This window comes from Camarhynchus parvulus, chromosome 1A, assembly GCF_901933205.1.
Source record: "Camarhynchus parvulus chromosome 1A, STF_HiC, whole genome shotgun sequence".
Lineage (NCBI taxonomy): Eukaryota > Metazoa > Chordata > Aves > Passeriformes > Thraupidae > Camarhynchus > Camarhynchus parvulus.
In genome coordinates, this window is record NC_044586.1 from 4,183,691 (window position 1) to 4,195,636 (window position 11,946).

The following is an 11,946-nucleotide window of genomic DNA, read 5'->3' on the forward strand; positions in this document are numbered from 1 at the left end:
GGCTGAGGGACTGAATGTCACAGCAGCATCAGGAACTTGCCGCAATTAGGAGTTAAAATAACAATATAATGAACCATGACTGACCACTTGGTGCAGACAAGAATTGTGGGAGGAGTCTTGGTACATATGGTATGAAAGTGCCAGGAGAACAATAAGTGGAAGTTCTGGAAAGCTCTGTGGTGAAAGTGTGGACTGCTCTGGCTGCCAGGCTGTGCTGACATCGATCAAGCTTTACAAGCCCTCAATAAAACAGACTATGGGGAAACATGACTACACCCATGCAGATATCCAAAATGATGAGGACACGAGGTGTAAGAGCATGTGTTAGTGCTGAGCCACTGCCCAAAGCCTGACACAGGTCAGGGTTGAGTGCTGTATTTCCCCCAGGTGAGGCCACCCTGACTGACTGGAATATTTTATGAGGGGCACACACTACTATACATTGTGAATATTTCCAGGTATCATTCTCATGTCTCTTTATCACCCATAGCTCATATGTACCAAGACTCCTTCAGTGCCTATGTCACATTCTCTCTGCCAGGCTTTTCCTTCATTGATGAACTTGGTGAATCCAGTTTAGCACTATCACATTGTCTGGTGTTCCCTTACCCCCTGGCAGATGCAAAAAGAACTTGGCCTTTTTATGTGATTAAAAAGAAAGAAGCTTTTGTTCTCAAATGAGGTGTGAACAAAACTTGTGCTTTTCGCTTGAGCATTTTGGTTATGGGAGACAGGACTTTGGATACATTACAGCAAATGCTAATCTTCTGCCCAAAATCCTTTCTAAAAGACAAGAGACCTCTCAGTCAAAAAACCATTGGGGAAAAACCCCCAGAGTAGGACGGCAGCAGCATGCAAACATCTTGGCTTTAATACTGTTCTCCTAATATCACAAACTTTCCATTGATTTCACTGTTCCCCGAACAAAACCTCACGAGTCTGAGCATGCTCAGAGCAGCTGTACAGAGAAGGAATCCGGGGGGGGAAAAAAAAGTAAAAGGCAAACGCTGTGTTATGTAACTATGTTGTGATGTTAACTGAAACATCACATCCTGCTGGGGATGGGTGAATGTGCTGACAAAAACCAGGAGGATTAGAGAGACAAACTATTGTCTGCCCTCAGGTAAGCAGGGCAGAAAAAGAGCAAAAGCTGCTGGGCATCTGCCGTGGGAAAGGCACACAGAGAAAAATGCACTACTGCCAACTGAATGATTCTCCAACCACAAGCATGAAGCAAAGTTTCAACACAACATCTCTTATTCTTCAGCAGCTTTCAAAAAACATTTTAGAAGAAGCCTCTCCCAACACTAAAAATAACATTCTTCTTTAGAATAACTGCTTTCTAATTTACCCCTACAAAGGAGATCACTTTTCCTCTCCTGTTACCACCGTCATCCCACCTTCGGAGGGAGCCCAGAGCCCACCCTGCAGCTGCGGGGGCTCGGGGAGAAGCAGCTGCGGCTGCCCCGGGCAGGCGGGCGGGGCCCGGGCCGGGGCGGGCACGGCTCTGCCATCAATAAAGGGCTCGGCGGGCGGTACTAGCGGGCAGCATTCCTGGCTGGAGCCATGGCCACCTGCCTGCAGCTCTGCACCGGGGCCAGGATGCCCCTCGTGGGGCTGGGCACATGGAAGGTAACGGGGACAGCGGCCGCTCGCTCTCAGAGGGGCGGGCTCCGCGACCGGTACCATCTCCCAGGGAGGGGTCCGGAGCGCTCGGAGGTGGGCAGGGAGCGGGGACAGCTCGGTGACACATCCCCGCCGCCATCCCGCCCGGCATGCTACTGGGGATGCTCTGTCCCTCCGGTGGTCTCCGCAGGCACAGCCCCGGCTCTGCTTTCAAAGCCGCTTTCCCTGCCGTCCCCTCCTGCCGCGGGGGAGAGGTGACCCTTGGGTATTTCCAGCCTGGGAGAGGCGGCGGCTCCGTCCCTCCCGTAGCCGCCAGGGATGCGCGGATCCCATCCATCCCTCCGTCCATCCACCCGTCCATCCACCCGTCCATCCATCCGTCCATCCATCCATCCATCCCCTGCTATCCCGACCAGGCTCCCGCGGCTCCCCGGGCCCCTCTCCCTGCCCCTTCCCATGCCACTGCACTGGAGCCCCTCCCTGCTGCTCCCGTGCTGTGTAATCTGGGCGAGGTCCCCGGGAATCACCCGATGGCTTTAGAAGGCCATTCATGTGTTTTGAGCAAGTTCTGACAAAGAGGTTTGCACTGTTGTTACGGTGACTACAAAACCACTGATGTATACAATGCCTGGAAACGAACGTTGCTGGATTTGTGTGAACAAGATATGCCAACATTTCCTTGTGCACAGCTCTTTTACACACCTTTGCAGGATGTAGAAATAAATAGAATTGCACGCCTCCTCTGTCTCTGAAGGAAGCAGCTCACTTAAGGTTCCAATTACAGGTGGGATGTGCCCCAGGACAAGCTGGGCTAGAGCACAGTGTAACACCCCAAAGTGATGTGGATGACTAAGGTGTAGACCACTGCCCTCCCCGTAGGACTGAAATTGTCCCAGCTGGGCCATTTGACTGTTTCTCTTCTTAGACACAGCACTGGGAAGTGAGGAGTGTTGAGCAAGGGGCACTGCAGAGCTCCCTGGCATAAAACTTGGTTTTCCCTGGTCCATCTCTGGCAGTGCTGGGGGCTCTGCTCTACCTGGCTGTTGGCTGAGCCTGCTTGGGACTGGACTTATGGATAAATGGCTGGAGCCTGGCTTCAAACCCTGCATTTGTGAGATGAAGAGAGCTTTAAGAACATGGCATGGAAAAACTCTACTTAAACCCTCACTGCATGTGTTTCTTTAGTTGCTGGGTAACTAAGAAATGGCCTGGATGCTTTGATTTGGGATCTTCTTAACCTTCTTTTCCCAGTCTGCAGCTGGGCAGGTAAAAGCTGCAGTGATGGCTGCCATCGATGCCGGGTACCGCCACTTCGACTGTGCCTACGTGTACCAGAATGAGAGTGAGATTGGGGAAGGGATCCAGCAGAAAATCAAGGAAGGCGTTGTGAAAAGAGAAGATCTCTTCGTTGTCAGCAAGGTAAGGTGACCTAGGATCCAGGGGAAAGCTTTGTGTATGCATAGAGGGAAATTCAGAGTAGTGGGGAAAGGCTGTGTGCTATAGTGTGGAGTAATTAGGAGAATAGTTCAGGCCCATACTTGGTAGAATCTTTTTTTTTGTCACTTTATTTGGTAGAGTGTTATTTAAGATGTGTTCCACATTCTCCATTTTCATGGGACTGTTCAAAATACACGTTAAGTAGAAATAGCCCCAGAAAGTGTGCTAGCTTTCTTCTTCAGGAAAGAGCATAAACCCAGGAGCTCACAGTCTGCCTTGTTTTTTTCTCTAGCTGTGGTCCACTTTTCATGAGAAGCATCTGGTGAAGGGAGCCTGCCAGAAGACTCTGGATGACCTGAAATTGGATTACCTGGATCTCTACCTCATGCACTGGCCTCTGGGGTTCAAGGTACAGTAGCAGCAGGGCCCTTGGTTTTCTCTCCTGGGAGAGCTCCTCAGCAGTCAGGAGCACTTGCAGCACCACTGCTGCTCCAGAAAGAGCCTGTGCCTGCTGTGCCAGCACTGCTCCAGTGCTGCCCACCCTGCCCTGCTGTGCCAGTGCTGCCCCAGTGCTGCCTACCCTGCCCTGCTGTGCCCCTGATCTCTGCCCCAGAGCTGCCCACCTTGCCCTGCTGTGCCCCTGATCTCTGCCCCAGAGCTGCCCACCCTGCCCTGCTGTGCCCCTGCTCTCTGCCCCAGAGCTGCCCACCTTGCCCTGCTGTGCCCCTGATCTCTGCCCCAGAGCTGCCTGCACAGAGTCCTCTGCCCTCCTGATAACAGAGAGGCAGCCCCAGCAACAAGGTCAGGCCTCTGGCTGCAAGACTGGCTCATGCTGCTTTACTTTGGGCTAAATCATCCTTTCCTGCTTCGAGGGAAGGGAGGATGTACTTTGCTGCCTGACAGAAATTCTTTCCTCTGCATGTTACAGAATCAGAGAACAAGAGAATGTTTCTGTCTTCCATTTCTTTCTTTAATCACTGAGTCCTTAATACTGTACAGATTGAGCTGACTTTTGCTGTAGGAGCCTTAAAGTTGTTCCACAGACCTTGGATTTCAAAAGGTGAGACTTTCTGACATCCATGTACATTAAATACATCTCACCCTTCATGTACTTCAAAGGATCTGATGTCTCAGTCTGTGTCTAGTCTTGGCTTTTTCTTTCTGCTGCAGACAGGTTAAAACCTCCATCCTATCTGTTGCTTTTGAGCTTGTCAGCAGTTTGTCACACTTGCAAAGCTGTCATGGTTAGTTTTATGTGAACAAAGAGCTTGAGTAAAAGTGTCATGGCAAAATACTCTGACAGCTGCACACTGGATGTGGAGCAATGTGCAGATGTGGGGTTCTATTTCTGAGTTTGTACATCTGGGGTGTTCTGATTTGCCACCAACTTAAGCTGAGGCTCCCCTCACAGGACACGTGTGTTTACATAAAACCTTCTTCAGTAGATGTGGCTCAGCTTAAACCTGACTTAAATGTTCCTGGGACCTTAACAGATCCTTAAAAAAAAACTATCCCAGTTCTCTCTTAAATAGTAGAGGACTACAGGAAGCTTGTTTGTTCCACAATAAATAAGTCAAGTGCTTATCTGTATGTGTTTTAGTGAGTCACCATTTGCTTGGTCTAGAAGATACACTTGATATTCCTAGAATGATTCTGCATAATTCCTACTAGGAATGACTGCTGGCAAAAGTGCCAGGAACAATGTAGACAAATATTTTCTGTACTAGTAGCTAAAGCCATCACGGTCTTCAGTTGTCTTGGTATTAACTTGCCAATAAAAAGAGTGTTTAAATCTTTCTTTTTTTTTTTTTTCACTGACAGGCAGGAGAGGAGCTGTTTCCTGCAGATGACAAAGGCATGGCTATACCCAGCAACACAGATTTTCTAGATACGTGGGAGGTGAGTTCAGCCATGGCGGGAAATAATGTTTTCAGTTGCTGGCAGCCTTTTCTATGCTTTCATTGCCTTGAGCAGCCACAAAGTTCTTATGTATTTATTGCACCATATACAATGTAGCTTTTCAAAACATGCATGCTCAGTCAAGTTGGTAATCTTTAGTGAATCTGCAAGCCAGACTGCTTGACCATAACAGAACTGTCCTCACCACTCTTCTCACAGTCACTCTGCTGAAATAAATTAGGTTGTGATCATACCCACAGCCTGCACTACAGCCCTCTGGTGCTGGCTCAAGAACACATCATTGATTATCCTTATTTCCCATGTGAAAATAACTGAGAGACTAGTTCTGCCATCTCAAGAAAGGAGCCCTTGGGTTTGGGTGAGATGCAAGACATGGCACAAACACACCAGAGGTCACTCTCCCCCAAAAGACAATCTTGGCAGCTCCAAACAGTTGTCTTTCCTTGCCCATGAAGGGAAATGAATCCACAAAAGAAATAATTCCTTCAGGGCCTTGTATATAATCATATACAAGGCTATAATAATATCCTTAATACTTCCTTCAGGGCCTGTCTTGTACACTGGTGCTGACTGTGCTCCCCTTTCTGCCAGGCCATGGAGGAGCTGGTGGATGCTGGCCTGGTAAAAGCCATTGGAATCTCCAACTTCAACCATGAGCAGATTGAAAGAATCTTGAACAAGCCAGGACTGAAGCACAAGCCTGCAAACGTCCAGGTGAGCTGCAAAGTGACTGCAGGTTTTGTGGGATTATAAAGATCCAATTACAGCTGCATGAGGAGATGCGAAGAGGAAGAACAAAGCAGACACAGCACAGTTATGCCCTGTGATTATTTCTGAGTACTCATAAAGATGTTGTAGATCTGTGTTCTGATAGGAAATGAAGTTGTGGTACACAAATTACAAGAACTTCTTAAAATACTTGTTCTGTTATTAGTAATGGCATCAATCTGTTATTAATAGAAGATAATTGTTCACACAACATGTGGTTTTGTCATGCAGGAATCCACAATTCAGTCATCCAGTTAGAAAGGGAGGTCAGTTTTAACTTCTATACAAAATCAGCATTTACTGACAGACTAATGGCTTCCTGGTATCTACCCTGATTTATGTAAAATAAAAAATAAAGGGGTTTTATACACATATATATATTAAAAACCACCTATTCTTTGTCTGCATACAGCAGCCACTGCCCCTTTGTATTCAGGAGCTGCAGAAGTTTTTCCCTTCAAGGGGTCTTGGACAGGCTCAGACATCTCTTACAGTTCTGAATTCAGAACTTTTTGCATATTCACTAAGAGTACTGAGTTCCCTCAGTCTCCAGAGCCTGCCAGTCCTTCCTCTGCATGTAGTTACAAAAAAAAAAAAAACAGCATACCAAAAGGAAAAAAAAGCATCTTTTTCCTAACCTATGGCACGTGAGAAAGGGGCACCAATTCCTGAGAGGGGAGGAGAACAGAGCAGATGCAGCATGTCCTTCTCATCCCACTCCACATTATTGCTGAATATACAGGGCATTGGTGTTTTCAATATTCGCTAAGCTACTGCTTAGAAATGTGAGAAGGACCTCAGAACATACCAAAGAACCCAGAGGTGAGCCTTATGAAATGCTCCTTCTCCAGAGCAAAGACCCAGAGGTATACGAAATGTCACTGTGGAACACTAGAGCTGATATACTTTGCAAAGAGTGGCCCATGAGGACAAAAAGCAGCCTTTAAGGGGATTGTTATCATTAGGGGCATAATCCCTGCAGTGAGTTACAGCTGGATTCTATCAATCTCTACTCTTCTGCTGGCAGATCGAGTGCAATCCATACCTTACCCAGGAGAAGCTGGTGAACTACTGCCAATCCAAGGGGATTGCTGTGACAGCCTACAGCCCCCTGGGCTCTCCTGACAGACCATGGTAAGGCTGCTTTGCAATTTGTGAGGGAGCTGGCATGGATAATGCTTGCAGCACTGAGACAGTGAGTGTACTATTAGCCATTGATCTCAAAACAGACTTCTGGTGTTATCTCTCCACTGTGTAGGGCTAAGCCTGAGGATCCTTCCCTTCTGGATGACCCCAAGATCAAAGAGATTGCAGCCAAGCACAACAAATCCACAGCCCAGGTAAATGGATGCCAGATGCTCATATCCTGCCCTTCTTCAGAGCTTGATCTGATATTCTTCCTATCAATTTATCTGACTTTTTTATTGCATTTTTCCTCCTGCAGCCAGTGAAGTCACAGCATATGTATTCAGTGACCATCTTCTGTTTATTCTTTCTGAAAGAAACAGTCAAGTTGCTCCAAAATAATAAAATGGAGGCTGTAATCATTTTCTGTCAGAATGTGGATTGAGTAATTCACATTTAGTGAGTGAGAGACTTTGAACTACACAGACTGTGGGTACCCCTTCCTGTAACACAGGACAGCTAATGCCAATGTAGAGGACAGGCTGGCTCTTTGTTCCCTGTCACCTGTGGTGAGAGGCAGCAGTGCAGGTTCTGTTTTCTGTGTGGCCTGCAATGCACAATCTCAGCTGTGCTCTGACTGTCATCGTGAAACATTTTATTGACCTGTCTTCAAGTGCTGGAATGTTTCAGCCTTCATCTCAAGTCCTCTTGCAGAGAATGAAATTTTGATAGAAGTCTGGGAGAGCAGGAAGGCTTGACTGGCCCAAACCTGGATGGGAAAGGAGCCCTTTCATGTGAGGCTCCATCACTTCCCACTCTGCTCCTCAAGCAGAGCAACCAGGGCTGCAGGGACAGGAACGATTGGAAACAGGGATAACAGCTGTTGGAACAGGCCCTGCTTCCTCCAGAGCAAGAGGAATGATTGAGTTGTCTGTCCTTGCAGGTTCTCCTTCGCTTCCAGGTCCAGAGAAATGTGATTGTGATTCCCAAATCCGTCACCCCACAGCGCATTGCAGAGAACTTCCAGGTGAGGGATCAGGAGTGAACAGGAGCTGCCCCTCAGGGATGGCTTGGCTTCTCCCTGCACAGCAAGGGAGAAGATCCTTTATCATTCTTTCCTGCTCAGGCAAGAACACCAGGCTTTTTGTCTGTTTACACACTCTCCTAAGGGCTAAACTAAAGGTTACAGTTGGAGAGCAGGAATGAACCAAGTATTTTTTTAGTATGTTGATAATTCTACCAGTCACTTTACATGGTGTCTTGTATTCTGCAGACTGGAGATGAATTGCCACATGGCTTTTCACTGGCACTTGAGTGCAGCAGCACACCACAAAAGGCTTCTGTAGAGCAAGCAGTGGTAAGAAAACAGCTGTGGTGTTCACAAACCATGCTGCTCTATTGTTAATTCAGTGGTCTTTGGCTGCAGCTGGTCAGTGGGATTTCAAAAAGCCTAGACAGATTAAGTGAAATGTGGAAATCTTGTAGATGTGCCTTTGGAATAGGACAGAAGGATACATCTCTCACAAGTGGCAGATGCAAGAGCCTGCCAAGCGCCCTGCAACAGCTGGCATGTGTAATTGCAACTTTGCATGAATTTTTCTATTTCCTCTACCAATGCATTCTTGGTGACACAGAGATGGCTTTTTCATGAAGCAGTCATGTCTTCCAACCAGCTACCCTCCCTTGCAGACTTGTTCTTTAATTTTGTGGATTTTGCTTACAGCCTCTGTGAGCTTACAACCTCTCTGGTTTGTTCAAAGATGTGATTCCCAGCCATTTCTCCTTTCAGGTGTTTGACTTCAAATTGACCAAAGAGGAGATGGCAACTATTTTCAGCTTCAACAGAAACTGGAGAGTCTATACAATAAGCATGTAAGTGGTAGCATTCAGTATTCTTCTCCAAACCCATAAGTTAATATATATTATTATATATATATGTATATGTAATAATAACAAAATATTTTATATATATGTATATGTATTATATATATATATAATACATACACAGAGGTTTTACATCTAAATACTGCCTAGAATGCCAAGAGCCTGAATGATGAAGTAATTGGGATGTTCCAAGTGTACAAAAAAGTCATACTATACAGGAAAACAAATCTGGACTGAGCCCATCCTTCAATTTCAGAGTTCAGATCCCATCTTAGTGGCTTCTTTAAGCAAAACTAGAAAGGAAAATTATGACTAAAATGAAGTCTTCTATTCCCTGCAGGGGCAAAACTCACAAGGACTACCCATTCAATGCAGAATATTGAAGATGCTCATATCCTGCCCTCCTTCAGAGCTTAGTCTGATATCCTTCCTATCAATTTATCTGACTTTCTTATTGCATTTCTCCTCCTGCAGCCAGTGAAATCACAGCATATGTATTCAGTGATCATCTTTTGTTTATTCTTTCTGAAAGAAACAGTCAAGTTGCTCCAAAAGAATAAAATGGGGGCTGTAATAATTTTCTGTCAAAATGTGGATTGGGTAATCCACATTTAGCGAGCGACAGACTTTGAACTACACATTCACATTTTTAATTTCTCTTGCTTCAACACAACAGGCTGAGGAGGATAGTTGGCAGTTATGGGAGAAAAATCTGAGAAATGTGAACTAAAGGCCAGCAGTTTAATCACTCCAGAAGTAACTGAGAAAGGAGATTTTCCTACTTAGGAAAAACTTTTCCTTAGGGGAAAAAAACCACAAAGCAAACACAACTTCATAAGCAGAAAACAGACAGGTGTGAGGTTGGCAGTGTTCTCAGTCAGGTTTCCTCCTGAACGTGGGGATTTTCCCTGGGACAGCCCTTTCCCGGCGGGCAGCAGAGGGCGGCCATCCCTCAGCCATCCGCGCTGTCCCCTCCCCGGCAGTGCAGGGACTGATGTCCCTGATGTCACACAGCACGGGGAGCTCAGCCCCCAGAGTGCCAGCATCCCCTCTGGCCCTGTCAGCCTTGGTGCCAAACTCTCCTGGCCGCACCAAAGCCCCTCTAGCTCCATCCACCTCCCCTTCAGCCCGGCCACCCTCTGCCACTGCCCGTGGTGACAGCCCCAGGTGACAGCAGGAGCTATTTGCTTTCGGGGCTGTGTCACCTTTCCACTCCCAGCGCCTGGGCAGGTGGCCAAACACAATCATGAAGTTGCACACTGGGTTTCAAGGCAAAAGATCAAAACCTTTGCTGAAGAAAATGAGCACCTTGTGGACTTCTTTCCAAAATTTCCACTTTCAATTCATGAGAATGTAATCCAAGAATGTTTGCTTTGCAGCTTCCTAAAGGAAGCAACCCATAAAACCTTCTGTAATCCCCAGGCTGAGGTGAGACTTAGCTCTGCAGAGATCAAATACACATTTTTATTGAACAATAAAGGTACAATGTTACTATGATGCATAAGTTTGGAGCACTGTCTTTACAGGGAATACCTTCTCCAGCATGGGTTACCCCTATCCATAGAACCCTCAGTGGTTTCCTTGTTCAAGCATAACTCATCCACCAGCTGCAGATCCCTTGAATTAAGTCCTTTCAGCATGGATCTCCTTCAAAAAGTGCACCTGTGTCTCCAGGAGTATTCCTGAATCACAGTACTGTGAGCTTAAATTCTGGCATGGGACAGGGCGTTTGTTTCAGTGGTCTCCACACAGGTCACCACTGCCATCCCTTGATACCATCTGCAATTTACGTTCTTTACATTCCACCCTGCACTTTATTGAAAGAATTGTTTCACCCTTATTCAAACTCCATTTTTAACATCATCATCTGACTGCATATTCACTATAAACTCCACCCCTTGCCCCTGCAGACCAGTGTAGTTAACAGCTCACCAGTGCAAACATAAGACACACATCCCAAACCCACCCCTTCTCCCACAGACAAAATTATCAGGATCAACACTGCAACAGTCAACATCTTTTCCAACCACTTCTAAAATGCTTTCCAAGCTGAACTCCCAGCACAATCCTTGCCTGTGGCACTGATCTGCCCATCTCCTGGCATGCACCATCCAGAACAAGGCGTGTGAGTTACTCTTTGGTGTCCCAACAGCTTATCAAGTGATACCAGCAGTAACTGTGCTCAGACCTTGCAGCTTTCAGGCAACAGCATCAGTGATCACCACTTTTTCAGGGTCCCTTCCCCCTTGCCTGTAAACACAACCCAGCAGTCCAAGCAACTGCAGGGGAGTCTTACCTGTGGGATCAGCAGAATCAGATGATTTCTCCCCACAGCCCTTCACTGGTGAGTCCTAAAGCCTTCCTCCCTTGGGAAGGACAGTCTCTGCTAGTAGCAGAGACCTCAAACTTCCCAGAACTCTGCTCTTACAAGGCAAAAACCTGCATCCCATTTGCTTCAGTTTCTGAGCATGGACACAGCCACTGCAGGGACAGTTCACTAAGTGTTCAATATTTCTGCAGTTCCATTCTGAGCAAAGGACTGCCAAGAGAGCACTCAGATTCTGGGGAGCAGCACTCCCACCTCCACAGGCCTACCTGACCTAGCAACTCAGGCCACCTGAAGAGGCTTTGTTTTCACTTTGCCATCAGCTTTCAGAAAGCATCTGTTTCTCTCTTCCAAGTCATCTTCCTGCCCAGGTGCCTCCTCTCTTCAGGCAATTGCACACTGTGTGGACTCCCCCCTGCATATGCACTGGCTGCTCCACTTCCAGGACTGTGTATTCCCAGGGCCAGGATCATTGCTCCTTCCAGAGTTCTTCTCACTGCTCCACTTCTGGGCTGTGACTCAGGGTAACTGAGGAGAGAAGAAAGAACACAGAAGAACAAATGAGTAAATGCCTTTCTCCCCCTTCCCCAGCCTCTGTTTAAGCCAAACACCAATCCACCCCTGTCCTCCTCTCCACCCTGCCTTTGTCCCCACAGGTTACATCCAGGCCATCCCAGTCCCTCCCTGGAACCAAGGGTGGCTCAGAGGGTGATGCTGGGTGCCTGATGCTTCCTTTCACCACTCAGTTCTGTTTATTGTGTCCTAGAGCTCCTGGGTGGGCAGTCTGCTGTCCCCAGGGCTGCCACTGTTCCCAGAGCTGCCATTGTCCTGTCCAGCAGGAGTGCCCAGCCCACAGGACC

General features: G+C 47.2%; 1 protein-coding gene across 2 annotated transcripts; it reads left to right on the plus strand.

Moving 5' to 3' along the window:
* Positions 1-1,527: 1,527 nt before the first annotated feature.
* Positions 1,528-10,203, plus strand: LOC115909761 (aldo-keto reductase family 1 member B1-like). Of its 2 annotated transcripts, XM_030959309.1 has the most exons (10): positions 1,528-1,632; positions 2,878-3,045; positions 3,356-3,472; positions 4,885-4,962; positions 5,575-5,697; positions 6,779-6,885; positions 7,010-7,091; positions 7,820-7,903; positions 8,666-8,748; positions 9,101-10,203. In XM_030959309.1, the coding sequence occupies exons 1-10, from the start codon at positions 1,567-1,569 to the stop codon at positions 9,141-9,143; spliced, it is 951 nt and encodes a 316-aa protein (XP_030815169.1). In that variant the 5' UTR covers positions 1,528-1,566; the 3' UTR covers positions 9,144-10,203. The 2 variants fall into 2 exon arrangements, with proteins under 2 accessions (XP_030815169.1, XP_030815170.1); XM_030959310.1 differs by lacking the exons at positions 1,528-1,632; positions 2,878-3,045; positions 3,356-3,472 and adding an exon at positions 4,070-4,123 and having other exon boundaries at positions 5,529-5,697.
* The last annotated feature ends 1,743 nt before the right edge of the window (positions 10,204-11,946 follow it).

What these genes read in the sequence shown, in the direction of transcription:
- LOC115909761 (XM_030959309.1), top strand. Translation starts at nt 1,567, where the DNA reads ATGGCCACCTGCCTGCAGCTCTGCACCGGGGCCAGGATGCCCCTCGTG. An exon ending in ATTTTCTAGATACGTGGGAG is followed by an intron (nt 4,963 to 5,574) that starts GTGAGTTCAGCC and finishes CCTTTCTGCCAG; the next exon opens with GCCATGGAGGAGCTGGTGGA. An exon ending in ACAACAAATCCACAGCCCAG is followed by an intron (nt 7,092 to 7,819) that starts GTAAATGGATGC and finishes CTGTCCTTGCAG; the next exon opens with GTTCTCCTTCGCTTCCAGGT.